The sequence below is a fragment of the Amblyraja radiata genome, chromosome 27, assembly GCF_010909765.2.
Source record: "Amblyraja radiata isolate CabotCenter1 chromosome 27, sAmbRad1.1.pri, whole genome shotgun sequence".
In the NCBI taxonomy this organism is placed as follows: domain Eukaryota; kingdom Metazoa; phylum Chordata; class Chondrichthyes; order Rajiformes; family Rajidae; genus Amblyraja; species Amblyraja radiata.
The window spans coordinates 21,267,348-21,284,895 of NC_045982.1; the positions used below are offsets into that span (position 1 = coordinate 21,267,348).

A 17,548-nucleotide genomic window follows, 5' to 3' on the forward strand; every position below is an offset into this window, starting at 1 on the left:
ATATCTAGTTTGCCGCAAGCTCTAGCATTTCTTGCTTTATTATTTCAGATGTGGAATCTTCCTTTTGTTTCACTTTTACAATCATCCCCTGACAGAAATGGAGCTCAATTGATGGTTAGCAATGGGATATGACCTTTAAATTTATTTAATCACTTGAAAGAGTTTGATAGCCAAGGGGGATTCTTCGAAGGAGTTAAAACTCGGATCACGTTTCTCTCCATGTGTAGGAAAGAACTGCAGATGCTGGTTTAAATCGGAAATAGACTCAAAATGCTGAAGTAACTAGACAGGACAGGCAGCATCTCTGGAGAGAGGAATGGGTGACTTTTCAGGTCGAGACCCTTCTTCAGACTGATCAATTCTCGACCAGAAATGTCACCCATTCCTTCTCTCCAGAGATGTTGCCTGCCCTACTGAGTTACTCCACATTGTGTGTCTATTCACGTTTCTCTCTACTGCTCGAACACAATTCAATGCCTTCAAAGCATTTGGGTGACTTGGTAATCCTACACACCAACTTTGAGATAATGCAGGATAGTATCAGAGTTGTTTTGCTGCAGATTTGTATGTTCCCATCTACTTCCAGGTCACCTCACATGCTCAATATATATCAATGCCTGGCCCCAAACACCTCATTTTTATTATGAATGTCCAGTCTCTATACACTTCCAGCCCCATCAGGACATCCTCAGGACCCTACATTTCCAAATAGAAGGTAAATCCAATCACTTTCCTTCTGCTAACATGCAACTTCACCTATCAGAGCTTCTTTACAATTTCTCTTTAGATTCCTCCACTTTCAACAAATCAAAGGTGTAACCGTAGGCACTAACATGACTATGTCTGCCTCTTTGTTGGGTGTGTGGAGCAGTATTTCTTCCAAGCTAACTCCAACACCAATTCCCAATTATTTCTCTGCTGCATTGACAACTGCATAGTTGCTGCCGCTTGCACCAATGCAGAATTCATTAATTTCCTAAACTTTACAACTAACTCAAGAGACAAGCAATCCACTGATATCTATGATAAACCAACCGACTCCAACAGCTACTCATGAATTAATGAATCTACACACCTTCCGACATTGTCCCTTGCGAGGATGCTATCTCTGTTGTCTCTGTTCGCTAGATGTGGCTTCACACTCCAAGACATCTGAGATGTTCTCCCATTTTGGCTTTTGAAATTCGGCGTCCATCTCACTATGGTTGACCAAACCCTCACCCATATCTCTTCTATATCCTACACTTCTGCTCTCATCCCACCTCCCCCAGACAGAACCGAGTAAAGTTCCCTTCAATCTTACCTATCATTCCACCAGCCTCTGCAAACAACACATCATTCTTTGACATTTCCACTAGCTACAAAGCAGTCACACCATTCGTTAAATTTTCCCCTCCTCATCCACTTCCCGCTGAGGATGTTTTCAGGACTTGAGGATCTAAGCTATAGAGAGATGTTGGGCAGACTAGGTCTTTATTCCTTAGAACATACGAGCCAAAGTCGGCCTTGTAGAGGTGTATAAGATCACGAGGGGACAAGAGATGGTGAATGGTGAATGTACAGAATCTTTGACAGGGAGTAGGGAAATCAAGACGAAAGGACATAGGAGACAGAGAGAGGGGAAAGATTTCGTGAGAACTGGAGGAGCAGTTCTTTCTCACAGCGGATAATGGGTATATGGAATGAGCTGTCAGAGGAGGTAGTTGAGGCATGTACAATAACCGCAGTTAAAATACATTTGGACAGATGCATGGATATGAAAGGTTTAATGGAATATGGGCAAAGTGCAAGCAGGTGAACTAGGGTAGGTGGACATCTTGCTTGGCATGGCCAGGTTGGGCTGAAGGGCCTGTTTCCATGTTGTATGACTATACTTGCCACAGGGGCCACTCTCTCCATATCTCCCCTCTCCGGGCACATTCTCCTGCACCAAAGGCGTTACACATGTTCCCTCACCTCCATCCAGGGTGATAAACACCCCTGTGTAGGAAAGAACTGCAGATGCTGGTTTAAATCGAAGGTAGACACAAAATGCTGGAGTAACTCAGCAGGACAGGCAGCATCTCTGGAGAGAAGGAATGGGTGACATTTCAGGTCGCTATCCTTCTTCAGATTGAAGAAGGGTCTCGACCCGAAACGTCACCCATTCCTTCTGATAAACACCCCTTCCAGGTAAGACAGTGAATCACCTTCACCTCCTCCAATCTCATCTGTTGCAATTGGTGTTCTCAATGTTGTCTCCTCCACATCCGAGAGACGAAATGCAGGCTTGGCGACTGGTTTGCCGAGCAATTGCATTCTGTCCGCTGAGCCAACTGTATCTCCCAGATTCCATCCACACTCACAAGCCTCCTTCACTGTCAAGGAAAGGCCAAACACAAACCAAGGGAACAGCACCTGAAATGCCCCCTGGGTAGTCTACAACCCAATGGCATGAACATTGAATTCCCCAGTTTTACGATACAATATGATACGATAAACTTTATTCATCCCCGGAGGGAATTGAAACCTCCATCCCCTTTTTTTTCTCCCTCTGTCCTATCTACCTTGATCCTCTCAAGTATTTTAAGAATAAGGAGTAAGCCATTTAGAACAGAGACGTGGAAGGCCGGTTCTCTGGATACTTTCAAGAGAGAGCTAGATAGGGCCCTTAAAGATAGCAGAGTCAGGGGATATGGGGAGAAGGCAGGAACGGGGTACTGATTGGGGATGATCAGCCGTGATCACATTGAATGGCGGTGCTGGCTCGAAGGGCCAAGTGGCCTACTCCTGCACCTATTGTCTATTGTCTATCCCCTTCTTCCCACAATAACCCACAACCCTTTATCACCCTTTTTCTTACCCTTCCCTTCATCTACTCCTCTCACATCCAACTCCCACTAGATCCCCATCAACTGCTCACCCCTCTCTTCCTTCTGTTGTTTCTGCATCACCTTCCAGCCTCTGTCGTTATCTCCACCTCTCCCACCCCTCACCTGACTGTTGTCTGCCAATCAACCCCTCTTCCCCTGGGCCCATCTATCACATGCTAGCTCTACCACTTCCCCTTCCCCTCCCCCTCCCCTCTAATTTGGGTATTTCCCATCTATGTTTTACATCCAGAGAAGGGTCTTGAACCAAAACATTGACTCTCTATTTCCCTCCACAGATGCTGCCTGACTGTTGAGTTCCACTAGGAACTCTCCTTTTTTTTTGCCCCATATTCCAGCAACTGCAGTCTCCTGTCTTCTTCCTTTGTTGTTTGTAGTGTGCACAATCACTTCCGGCTGATCCCCCTTGAGAATATTCTGCAGCCGCTCCAAGACATCCTCGACCCTTATGCAGGTGATGTAGCATGCCATGTTGGGGTCTCGTTTGTTCCTGCCTTTCCCCCTTACTAATGAGTCTCCTACCACTATCGCCCTGCCATACTTCGCCCTTCCATGCTGTGCCTCTGAGTCAGGCCCAGTGCCACATGCCTGACAGTTGCTGCTCTCCCCTGCTTGGTTATTCCCTCCAATAGTAACAAGAGGATATACCTGCTTTTGAGGGGAATGGCCACTAGTGATTCCTGCCCTCTCTGTCTGCTCCCTTTCCTGGTGGTCAACCATCCACTTTCTGCCCGCGCTTTAGACATGACCACCTCATTATAACTCTGATTTGTGACACATTCATACCCTTGGATGAGCCCGAGGTCATCTTGGGATAACTTACCGCTCCAGTTCCTTACATGATCTGAAAGGAATTGCAGCTGTGCACACTTCATAAGTGATTGGAGCAGAATTACGCCATTCGGCCCACCAAGTCTACTCTGCCATTCAATCATGGCTGATCTATCTCTCCCTCCTAACCCCATTCTCCTGCCATCTCCCCATAACCCCTCACACCTGTACTAATCAAGAATCTATCTATCTCTGCCATAAAAATATCCATTGACCGTGGCTCCACAGCTTTCTGTGGCAATGAATTCCACTTCCCACAGATTTAACCCTCAGAGATACTGGAAGTCTCCCTGACATCCCACATCCTGCAGTAGGAGCATGCTACCATTCTAAGTGCCATCTCTACTGCACTATGACCAAGGAAGCACGACACAAAAAAACCCCCCATAACTATCAGATGTAGAAGCGGCAGGTTTCACTCAGTTCAAACAACTTAATGTGATCAATGCAATGATATGTTTTCCTGCACAAGCAATCATCTTTGACTAATGCTTTTTCACCTATTCCTGTTGTGTTCAATCATATGCAATAAAGTAAAACTCCAAAAGCATTCAAGACGACAAAAAACAGATATTCGATTTCACTGTGTGATTTTCCTCGTAGGATAACTGTTATTATAGCAGGCGAAGCAGAAAGGAATAAACAAGACAATGGGAATCCCACTCAATCACTGCCAGAGTAATTTGGCAACAATAGCTTTCGCCAAATAATGTCACTATTCTACACTCCACGCAGCACCACTTCCCTGTGCTAACTCCATATCCTATATGTCAGATACTAGTGTGACTGATCTCTGAACAGTGAATACCCTGAACACTATACTAATTGCATTTGAATGGCATGGAGTCCTTGAGACTTAGAGCCATTGAGTCATGAAGATATAGAGCCTCAGATTCAAATATAGATACAAAATGCTGGACCAATTCAACGGGTCAGCCGGCATCTCTGGAGAAAATGGATAGGTGACGTTTTGGGTCAGGGCCCTTCTTCAGACTCCTTAGAGTCAAACAACACAGAACCAGACCAGATTTGTGTTCCATTGTGTCCATGCTGACCAGCAGGTAGCTAGCTATCAGCTATCCAGCATTTGGTTCAGAGCTTTCTATGCAGTAAAGATTCCTGCCCTTCTCCAGATGTTTCTTAAACAGGCCTGCACCGCCCACTCAGACAGTGCATTCCAGATTCAAACCATCCTCTGGATGAAAAATATTCTCTCAAAGGATTCCATTTAAACCTATTTCTTTTCACCTTAAATCTATACACACTACTTGTTGACGCCTCTGTTTAGCTTAGTTTAGTTTTGTTTAGAGATACACTAAATCAGCACCGGACCTGCGATTCCTGCACACAGACACTTTCCAGGGATAATTTACAGTTATACCAAGCAAATTAGTCTACAAACCTATACGTCTTTAGAGTGTGGGAGGAAACCGGAGCTTCCAGAGAAAACCCAGGCAGGTCACGGGGAGAACGTGCAAACTCCTTACAGATAGTACCCATAATCAGGATCGAACCCAGGTCCCTGGTGCTGTAAGGCAGCAGGTCTACCGCTGCGCCACCGTGCTGCTCTGCCACGGGGGGGAAAAATCTTACAAGCTACATAATCTACACCTCTCAAAATGTTGTACACATTTATCAAGTCCCCCTCAACCGCCACTGCATCAAGGAGAACAACCCCCGTCACATTGCATGGAAACAGGTACTTTGGCACAACTCACCGAACCAAGATGCCCCATATGCCTGTGTTTGGCGATGGTAGAGTGTGAACTACTGCCCTTGTGGTGGGGCCATCAACGTTCTGAACCTGCAAATTCAGTGACCCTGGTGACAAGGTGCTACATTAGCATTCACACCCCAATACCAGACCCCAATACAATGGATTCAACTTCCAGATCCAGATATATGACCTAGGTGACAGATTACAATATCCAGGTGCTATTTTTACTGATCCCCTCATAGACAACTCTCTGCATTAACCCAAGCTGGAGTCTGGTGACAACATAGGTATATGTAAGGGTTAGAGTGGAGGGATCATGTCTTCCCTAGTATGGTAGAGTGATGAGTTTACGCATGGAAAACCTCTAACCTCATTACGGAATGGTTTGTACGATCCACTGGCATGTGGCGTCAATATAACGCAGACAAGAGTTAGCTGCTCATGTGTAGCATCCCTGGCCCCAACGAGAGCACCGGCCTTCTCACAAACAGTATTTCTCTGCTCAGATGGGGACATTAACCTATTCTCTCTGGTGGCTTCTCACTGTTCCTGTCAAGCTTCGAAATGGTTCCAGCTGGCAGAGACCAGACCTCTAACTGTATTAAAGGTGAAAGACGTTTGGTGATGTCTGCCCTTTATTTCCAGGGAAAGTATTGCCTGAACCAGCAGGCATGGGTGAAGGAATTGCCACTGTATCCTTGAAATGAAATCCCCACAAACTCCAGAGTGATGGTCGCAGTCTCTGCACAGTCTCAGACAGGCCTGACAATAAGGCAACCTGACTTGGGCATGGGCAGCTTACAATCCAGTGGTATGAATATTGATTTCACTAATTTCAAGTCATCCCAGCATTCCCTCTCTCTCCATCCCTCTCCCACCCAAGTCGCACCTGCTTCTCGCTTTCACCCACCAATCAGCTAACAATGGCCTGTTTCTTTTATCATTGGTACTTTTTTGAATATCTTTCATTTATTGTTCTATATCTCTCTACATCAGCATCTGTATGTCGTTTCCCTATCCCGTGACTTTCAGGCTGAAGAAGGGGCTTGACCTCCTTTCTAGAGTTGCTGCCAGTCCCGCTGAGTTACTCAAGCTTTTCATGTCCAACCAGTTTAAACCAGCATCTGCAGTTCTTTCCTACACAAGAAGGTAACTCTCAGCCTTGTCATGACAACATATACTGAACTCACCAGAGTCATCTGGGTCCACGTGAATGTGTAGAACAATCTAACAGAGCCTACACACACCATCCATGCCTCATGTAGAACTACAGCCCACTAGCACCTATTTTCTGTCTCTCTGACATCCTCCCCCAATCTATTTCAAACGTACCCTGCCCTGCCAGCCTCTGAACTGGTGCCATGAAGTATCAGATGCCATGAGACAACTCAGTCATTATCATTGTCAGCACGGTGGCGCAGCAGTAGAGTTGCTGCCTGACAGCGCCAGAGACCCGGGATCAATCCTGACCACGGGTGTTGCCTGTACGGAGTTTGAACGTTCTACCTGTGACCACGTGAGTTTTCTCCGGGTGCTCCAGTTTCCTCCCACACTTCAAACACGTACAGGTTTGTAGGTTGATGGGCTTGCCAAAATTGTAAATTGTCCCTAGTGTGCAGGATAGTGTTAGTGGACGGGGATCTCTGATTGGCACAGACTCAGTGGGCCAAAAGGACCTGTTTCCATGCTGTATCTTTAAACTAATGTTCACTAAACTAAACGATCAACTCTTACTTCATCCAGTATCATCAATAACCCCCCTCTTTCTATCACTCCACATACTAATGTTGCTCCAAATCTTCTTGCTCTAACCTTTGCTCTTCTGGTGATCGTGAATAATGTTTACACTGGTCTGGGTATCTCAAACCAGGGGTCACAGCCTCTTTAATGCTTTAAATTATTTAAAGTGCTTTAAATCAAATTAATTTTGTTTAATTACTTTTATTGATAGTTTTATGTTAGTTAAATCTATGTGAAGTTCTCGAAAGGTCTGAGGCATGCTCACCTTTCAACGTGGTCTGTTAGATGAAGGGATGGGCATTCAGCTTATGCAGGGTTTCACATATGGAAGAGGCATGGTTGCATGACTGGGCAGACACTAGAGTTGGCATATCCAGGCAGTAGCCAGAGTTCAAGACAGGTGGCTTCAGGTTGCACAGAATTAAATACTGCTAAAGGCTGTTAAAAATGAAATCTTGTCTGAGCAGAATTACTGAGGCATAAACCCGTTCCTCAAGCTTGAAATCCTTCGCTTAATTTGCATTACCTTAGGAACATTTGTTTGATTCAGGAGTTTATAAGCAAGGTAATCAGCTTTTAATCAAGGACCATTAGCCCATTACTGCCAACAAATCTTGTTAAATAATGTCAATCAAACTAAAATTGCCACTTGATGTTTGGTAACTAAGGTACTTACAAATCAATTCAACAATTACCAAGAACAGACGACCTGTGAACATTTTGAAACAACATGATATACAACCGCAGGAGATGTAACACCTGTCCCCACACCTTCTCCCTCACATCCATTCATGGATCCCAGCAGTTCTTCCAGGTGAGACAGAGATCACATGTACTTCCCCTAACCTCATCTACTGCATACTTGATGTAACCTCCCTCACATCAGTGAGACTGAGTATAGACTCGGTGACCGTTTCGCCAAACACTTGTGCTCAGTCCACCAAAATCTGCTGGATCCACCTGTTGTTGAACATTTTAACTCCCCTTCCCATATCCACACTGATCTTTCTATCCATGGCCTCCTGCATTGCCACAGTGAGGCCAAACATAAACTGAAGGAACAGCACCTCACATTCAGCTTACAACCTAACAATATGAATATTGAATTCTGCAACTTTAGGTAAAAAAACTATAATCTGCCACCTCAATTTATTTCTCTGGCGTCACAATTTCTTCCCCTTCTATCCTTTTCTCATACTTTATCTCTGGAATTTGTCCAACCATTTACCAATAAAACCCTCCCCCCTTACCGATATCCACCTAAAACTTGCAAGACTTTGTGAAGAAGGGTCACAACCTGAAAATTCACCTATCAATGTTTTCCAGAGAAGCTGCCTGGCCATCTGAGTTACTCCAGTACTTTGTGTCTTTTTTTGTAAACCAGCATCTGCAGTTCCTTGTGACCACATAATATGCATTTTGTTGCTCATGTTCTTTCTTCAATTCAGAGGTTTTCATTTTTCAAAGACTGTCTGTTTACAGAGTGGTCTTCGTATTTTCCACCACTTACTATCCACACTATGGGAAAACTAACAATTTTGAAATCTGCCCTTTGATCTTGATAAATGCCAAGTAGGAGGGGATGGAATCCCATGAGATGGTTTTTTTTTAAGTGTAATTATCATGAAAAATTCAGCATCTTTGATTGAAATGGAGCAAAGGTAGTCACAAGAAATTGCAGATGCAAGTTTACCAAAAAAAGAGGCAAAGTGTGGGAGTAACTCACCAGGTCAGGCAGCATACTGAGAGAGTACGGCTAGGCAACATTTTGGGACGGGAACACTGTTCAAACCTTCCTCAAAGGTAGAGCTGGAAAAGTAAATGTGGTGAGTTGTGCTTATTGTAGCTGTTGGTTATCAGACATTTGCTCTTCAGCTTATCTCTGACAGTGACGTGTTCAGAGATGAGCTGGAGACCAGGTGCTGGTGCACCATCTCCCACTCCACTGCTGGACTTACAATGGGGCCCAGTGGCAGAGCACAGAGACACCAAGGAGAGGACTCACAGAGGAAGGGCTGGTGTAAGTGTCATAGGAATCATATCACTGACCCTGACAAGAATGCTCAATAATAATAATAATAATAATACATTTTATTTATGGGCGCCTTTCAAGAGTCTCAAGGACACCTTACAAAAATTTAGCAGGTAGAGGAAAAACATGTAAGGGGAATGAAATAAATAGTAGAGACATGACTAGTACACAAAGTAAAGACAGAATTCAATACAAAACACAATATGAGGCAATTAATGCACAGATGACAAGGGAGGGGGACGTGGGGCTAAGAATAGGCAGAGGTGAAGAGATGGGTCTTGAGGCGGGACTGGAAGTTGGTGAGGGACACGGAATTGCGGATCAGTTGGGGGAGGGAGTTCCAGAGCCTGGGAGCTGCCCTGGAGAAGGCTCTGTCCCCAAAACTGCGGAGGTTGGACTTGTGGATGGAGAGGAGACCGGCTGAAATGGATCTGAGGGACCGTGAGGGTTGGTAGGGGGAGAGGAGGTCAGTGAGATATGGGGGGGCCAGATGGTGGAGGGCTTTGTAGGTGAGGATCAGGATTTTGTAGGTAATCCGGTGGGAGATGGGAAGCCAGTGAAGTTGTTTGAGGACTGGAGTGATGTGATGCCAGGATTTGGTGTGGGTGATGAGTCAGGCGGCTGCGTTCTGGACCAGTTGGAGTCGGTTGATGTAGGTGGAGCTGATGCCAAGGAGAAGTGAGTTGCAGCAGTCCAGTCGGGAGGAGATGAAGGCATGGATGAGTCTTTCAGCAGCGGGAGGTGTGAGAGAGGGTCTGAGTTTGGCGATGTTGCGGAGATGGAAGAAGGAGGTTTTAATGGCATGGCGGATGTGAGGCTCAAGGGAGAGGGTGGAATCAAAGATCACGCCAAGGTTGCGGGCCTGGGGAGATGGGGAGACAGTGGTGCCGTCGATGGTGAGCGTGGGGTTATTGATTTTGCTGAGTGTGGCTTTGGAGCCTATGAGGAGGAATTCTGTCTTATCGCTGTTGAGTTTGAGGAAATTATGTTGCATCCAGGTTTTTATAGCTGACAAACAGGAGTTGATATGGGAGAGGGGGGGGGGGGGGTTGTGGGGGGATTTGGTGCTGAGGTAGATCTGGGTGTCGTCAGCGTAACAGTGGAAGTCCAGGTTGAAGTGGCGGAGTATCTGACCAAGGGGGAGGATGTAGATGATGAAGAGGAGGGGGCCGAGTACGGAGCCTTGGGGAACGCCTTGAGTGACTGTGGCTGTAGCAGAGGTGTGGTTGTGGAGAGAGATGAAGTGGGATCTGTTGGAAAGGTAGGAACGGAGCCAGCTGAGTGCAGAGCCTTCAATGCCGAGGTCTTTGAGTCTGGTGAGCAGGATGTTATGGTTCACTGTATCGAAGGCTGCGCTCAGGTCGAGGAGGATGAGGATGTTGAGGGAACCGGTGTCAGCAGAGGTGAGGAGGTAAATATGCATTCACCCATTTTTTTAATCTCTGTACTTTTAATTAATTTCCATTGGAGGCATCCAAAAAAATAATTCAGAAGCAGCTGACATAGTGAGCTGCTAAAAAAGTTGTTTGAGCATTCGAGAGGCAGGGCTTCAGATGCCTCTATGTCTCTTATGACCCATGAAGTACCCTTAGGCCTTGTAACAAAGTAGCCCGAGGCCTTGTTCAGCACAGTCAGAGATTTCAACCGGATAAATTACACGAGTACTGCCACAAATACTGTCCCACACACCCTTGACCACTGCTACACAACCATCAAAGAAATGCCCACCACGCCATATCCTGCCAGCATGTTGTAAAATTTGACCACCAAGCTGTGCTCCATTTCCCTCCTTACAAGAAGTAACTGAAGCATGAGGATCTGGTACAGAAATCACATAGTACTGGTCTGAGCAAACAGATGTGATCACTTTGAGTTAGTTGTCATATTTGTTTGCTTAGACCAGCTCTAAATGACTTTCTGTACCAGATCCACGTGCTTCAGTTTCTTCTTGTAGGGAGAGTAATGCAGCACACTGAGTCAGTGGTCTGGTCCACATTCAAGCACTCAGTGGCCAACCTAACTGAGCACACCATTGCTGTCAGAGAATTCATAGGTAATTGTGTAGAGCACTGCATGCCAAAGAAGTCAACCCATGCATTCCCCAATCGGAAACCATGGATGGAGTGTGAGTTTAAGCCTGAGGCGCACAAGTTGGGTGATCCCGACCTGCACACGAAATCTGGGTACCTTTTGCAAAGCCATCGGGGACACCAGGAGACAATACCAACCCTTGTTGGTATTCCAGACAATTGTGCCACGGCTTGTGTGCTATAACGGGAGACGAAGTGAAGTTGGGCAGAATCGCTGGCAACATCACAACCTTCCCAACATGTTCAATGCTCCCTATTCTTGCTTTGAACAGAAGGTCAGCAGAATGTTATCACCCACCCCGACATGGTACCCATGGTCACCCTTGCGGAAGTCAGATCAGCCTTCCTGAGAGTGAACCAGCAGAAAGCGACTGGTCCTGATAGATACCCTGACCTCGTCCACAGAATCTGCATGGACCTGCTAGCTATCTCTGCCTTAAAAATATCCCTTGACCAAAAATATCCAACTTGGAGTTGCTGCCTTACAGTGCCAGTGACCCGGTTCGATCCTGATTACGGAGTTTGTATGTTCTCCCTGTGATTGTGTGGCTTTTCTTCAGGTTTTTTCCTCTCAAAATCCAGAGACGTGCAGATTTTTAGGTTAATTGGCTTCTGTAAATGGTACCTAGTGTGTAGGATAGAACTAGTGTATGGATGATTGCTGGTCGGCACTGACTCAATGGGCCAAGGGCCTGTTTCAAACTGTTTCACTAAACTAAAGTAAACTTCTCAGCATAATCCCTACACACTCATGACTACATGCCTTGATTCTGCTCTCCGATTACAAGTTGACATCACCACAGTGGGCAGGATCTCAAACAATGATGAGGTGATGGGGCAGAGATACATCCTTGTGCAAATTAACTGAGTCATGGTTATGTTTTTTGTTATTTTGTTATTTTAATCATATGATGAATTTCTATCTCTATTTAAGAGACTTCTGGATAGGCATATGACCATGCAGGAAATGGAGCGATATGGATAATGTGTAAGTAAACACAAGATGATCTTGCCATGTTGCTCAGCATTGACATTGTGGACTGAAGGCCCAGTTCTTGCGCTGTACAGTTCTATGTTCAATGTCCATTATTTGTACTCATATTTTTCTGAAACCCTGTAAATCTCTCCATAAAGGTTCTTCTGGTCATCTTTCATTCTCCTGGTATCCTTGTCCGGTGCCTTCAGCTGGATGGATGATGCATCATCCCAGTGCAGTGTAGACAAAAAATAATAAGTGTGGTACAGCAACATCAGAATACAGGGAATGGAGGAATCTAACGGAAATAGACTAACTTAATTCAAGAAAAGAAACAATAAGAACGCAAGAAAATCAGGATGGATAGACAAGGGGCAGGTGGTGATAAGAATAATAATGAGCAAGAACAAAAGAATCAGGTGTGAAGAGGGCATGCATGAACACACCTGGATGTGGATGGTCTGGAAATGATGCAAATGCAGATGTGCGAAATGTCTGGGTTGAAATGGTAAATAAAGATAGCTGCAACTTAACATGTGACATGGAAATACAAACAATGCATGAAGCACTCAAGTCAATCGTATAGCCAGAATACCTGTGAAGAAATACCTTCTAACTATCGAGATGAAGGAGAAGCAATACCAGTGGGTCTGAAAACATAAAGATCGGACATGAGGGCTGGAGAAAGGTGTTATTCCTTGTATCAGGGCCAACGTTGTCATCATGTTTCGAGATCAATCGGAGAGACGATGAGAAAATGTCACATTGACCAGTTCATCACACATCCTGATAAGATGATGTTCTGGGGTTTGTTATACTGCGAGTGTTGGTCTACAGCATCTAGTTGATGGAATGATAAGATTGCCAAAATATATTAATGTATAGCAGGGATCAGTGCTATCGGAGATGGTGAAGACTTTTCCAGGTGGATCTGGGATATTCCAGCAAGGCCTTGCACTGTGCCACATATCAAAGATGGTGAACTAATTTTTTCCAGCAGAAGGGTCTTGGACTGGCCTGGTAACTCACCTGACCTAAATCTGATTGAGAATTTGTGGTTAATTATCAAGGGAAGACTGAAAGGGAAGAATTGTCCCCTGATACAGAAGCTCATCAAGGCCATAATTCAGCTGCAGTATCGAGATAAGAAAATCCTCAGAAACTGTCAGAATCTGGTTGACATTGTCAAAGACTTGATAAAGAAGTGTGGTGGATATATAATGTACTAAATATATAATGGTGCAATGATAATGAATAAAAGGTAGCCCTGCTGTTCAGTTTAGTTTATTGTGACATGTACAGAGGTTGGTATGGCAACTGCTCTGTTCAAAACTGCAAAAAAATTCCAGAGTTGTGGATGCAGCTGAATCGATCACACTACCAGCCACTTTCCCATCTACCATGTACAGTATACTTCACGCTGCCTTGGAAAAGCAGCTAACATAATCAAGGTCTATTCACGCCCATTTTCCATTGTCTCTTCTCCCCACTCCCAAAGATCCAAAAGGATGAAATCATGTATCACCAAATTCAAGAACAGCTTCACTTTGACTCATTAGACCAATTAATTCACAACTTCCGTACTATTTTAGGGTGCTCATTTCTTTCCCACTGTCCCTTCCAGTTATAATGTAAAAAAATGAATATTCCTGTTTTATATACATCCAAAGGCATGCACGGTCATCTCTTGTTCAATTTGATGTACATGCTCTCAATCAGGAAATGGTATATTCAAATCCCACCACAGAGCTCAATCACAACAAACTTTGGTTTCAATGGTGTTCTCTTCCAAATGATGTTTTAGACCAATTGCCTGAACTATCTGCTCTCCCAAATCCCATGAGTGTTTTAAAGCAAACATGTGGAGAGATCCTGGCATTCGGTCAATTTATTTTCTCTCTTTCACAATTATCAAAGGAAAAATAGATTGTTGATCATCAACACAGTCCTAATTGCAGAGTTCGTGCTGCGCAAAGTCGATTGCAGTGGTTCCTTTGTCACAGCAGTAACACTTCATTGTTCCAAACAACTTTGAAAGGACCTGACAGGAATATGGATGGTATGATACAAATTCCAATCTTTTTGCCTCTAGCCCTCCTTATGACACAATTCTATATCTACCATTGTAGCCTGCATCCATCTGATTCCTGGATTTGCAAAGCACTTACTTTTTTTTTGATGAATATGTTGAGCAATCGAGGCTCACACACTCTGATCCAGGCTGTTTATACATCTTGAAAGTACACTGTTACATCTTTAAAGAATTTCTATGTGCACTCCATTAAAATGTTTTGCAATAACCTTAGACCCTTAAATCAATTTTGTTGAGCAATTCTTTGAAGTCTGTGCTTTTGAATTCATGTACCAATTTCCCTTCACATTTGGTATTTCTGAAATTTAGATCAGATGAAATGAAATTATTCTGTGATCGCAGCCACTCGAGTAGATATCTGATTTTCACTAGGAGCAATTAGTTGTTGCGCCGTTCTTTAGTAAACACAGGAGGAAAAACAGAGAGCTTTATTTTGCAAATCCTGTCATTAAGTTTTGGGTAATCCTTGCACATACAGCCTTACATGTTATGAATTTGTCCTGTCTTCTTTTTTTCTCTAAGGATTACCACTACTAGGGCTAGGAAAAAAAAAAAGAAATATCCACCGGATAATCCGATATGCTTCAGGAAATGATCACAACAAGGAGGTTTTTGACTGATCAGGTAAGTTTAAATAATTGACTCATCTAGAGTTCTTAATTCATCCAGGCTCGATGGATCAAAACAGCGATTTATCATATTTATCCTCTTAACATCAATTATTTTAAGAAACATGGAAGAACACAATGGACTTCATGAGCTTTCCAATAAAATCTAGATTAGCAACCTTCAGAGTACCTGTGGACTTACTAGTTTCTCTGCTGTGAATGTAAAAATAATAACATTAACCTACAGAATCAACAAATTTGTCAGCAAAATGTACAATGCTCGACTCTAGCGATGTTGCTTTTTTTTTCTCTACTACTGTGTAAAATACCTGCATAGATAGCCTTGAAGCCCAGCATACTGTTGGTCTCGTCAGTCTGGAACTGCAGCCACATCTGATTGCTCACACTCACAATGAGGTCGGGAACATCGGTGCCTGTCAATCTGCCGGCAGGAGATCAGAAAACTTCATCAGTACAATCTGACTTCATTTCAAATGTCAGATAATTAAACAGAATTGAAATGATGATACACTCTCAGATGTCCCGGAAAACGATGTGTGATTGAAAAGCGAAGTTGATGAAGATGTGATGAATTAATCAATCTGGTTATCTGAAGGTGAATAATTCAGCAGTCATCTGCAATGCCCCCAAAGTTTTCAAACTAATATTCACAGATATTAAGTATCATGTTTAAATTTTTCAATTTGTGAAATTTCTCTTGTTTCAGATTTTGTTCATGCTGACTTGCCTCTCTCAGCATGTTAAGTAAAACTGGGCATGTTGGGCTGATGGGAATGTTTCCATGTTCAGCATGTTAAGTAAAACTGAATCAGTTAATTTTAGTGACAATTGCACAAGGTGCTGTGGAAGGGTGCGTCTGACAGTACTTCATAAGTTATAGGAGCAGAATTAGGCCATTTGGCCCATCAAGTCTATTCTGCCATTCAACCATGGCTGATCTATCTCTCCCTCTCAACCCCCACCTCATGCCTTCTCCCCACAACCCCTGACACCATTATTAATCAAGAATCTGTCAATCTCCACCTTAAAAATATCCACAGCCTTCTGTGGCAATGAATTCCATAGATTCACCACTGCCTGACTAAAGAAATTCCTCCTCATCTCCTTTCTAAATGCACGTCCTTTCATTCTGAGGCTGTGACCTCTGGTCCTAGACTCTCACACTGGTGGAAACACCCTCTCCACATTCACTTTACCCAGGCCTTTCACTATTCGGTAAGTTTCAATGAGGTCCCCCCATATCCTTCTAAACTCCAGCGAGTACAGGCCCAGTGCCGTCAAACACTAAACACCCAATCACTCCTGGGACATACCTAGTAAATAGTGAAATAACCTTTGTATATTGCTAGTATGCGTAAAGTGAACAATCAGAGTCTTTTTCCAAGGTGGAGGATTGTAAAACTAGAGGGTGTATGGTTTGGTGAGAGGGAAGAGATTTAAGAGGGACCATAGGAGCAACTTTTCCACTCAGAGTGTAGTCCATATCAGGAATGAGCTTCCAGAGGAACCCATCAAAGTTAATACAATTATGAACTTTAAATCACAGATTTATTGTTAGGAAGGGTTGAGAGGGCTATGAGCGAGGCAAATGGGACTCGCCTGGTATGCCAACTTGGTTGGAATGGACAAGGTGGGCTGAAAGGCCTATTTCTGTGCTCGATAGCTCGATGATTTTATGACTCGATATACAATCAGTGTTCTGTGGACTTACAAGTTTCCCCACTGTGAATGTAAAAACAATCGCACTAATCTACAACAGAATCAGCAACATAACTGAGAAAGTTGTGCTACAGATTGTCCTGTATACAACTCCTTGCTCCTATTACACCCAATATAAACTGGAAACCAAAGCTATCAATTTCACCTCAATGGTGACAACTGGCACGCCACAGGAGTCTCATTCGCTTTCACTAATTGCATTAAATAAAAGCAATTTTTACAGCTAACTGACTACTTGCTGACAGTGAACACTTCACTCTGCAGGAGTTATTGGAACAGACACAATGGTCATCTTAGGTAAATAAAAAAAAGAACAGCTTAGAAATTCAATTGCATTCACCTTATTCCAGTATGAAGCATTGGAATTTAATTTTGTTTCCAAAGTAAACAAGATAAAGACCATTTCTGGTTTACTTCAGAAGTGGAACATGCTCTGGTGACCCGACATGACATAAGGATCAAGCCCGCAAGGAATGGGTTGTATCTTGTACAGCTTTTAGATAACCATGGGTGATCTTGGTTCATGTTATCAATGAGCAACAGCAGAAAAGGTTCATAAATTTGCTAGTTCATAAGTGATAGGAGCAGAATTAGGCCATTCGACCCATCAAGTCTACGCCGCCATTCAATCATGACTGATCTATCTTTCCCTCTAAACCCCATTCTCCTGCCTTCTCCCCATAATCCCTGACATCTGTACTAATCAAGAATCTATCTATCTCTGCCTTTAAAATATAGTCTGACTGGAATACGTGCTCCGTATTTAAGTTACTTAGGTAAATTAAGTACCTCCTTGCTCTTCCACTACCTTCGCATTGAAACAATCACCCAACACCCTTGCTTAGCAGACTC

At 43.8% G+C, this 17,548-nt stretch overlaps 1 protein-coding gene across 1 annotated transcript in view; it reads right to left on the bottom strand.

The window, feature by feature from the left end:
* Nucleotides 1–17,548, bottom strand: part of csmd2 (CUB and Sushi multiple domains 2) — a 573,225-nt gene that overhangs the window by 443,816 nt on the left and 111,861 nt on the right. Inside the window, 1 exon segment of the mRNA XM_033045391.1 lies at nt 15,286–15,398. Within this exon segment, the coding sequence (XP_032901282.1) occupies nt 15,286–15,398 (113 nt within the window).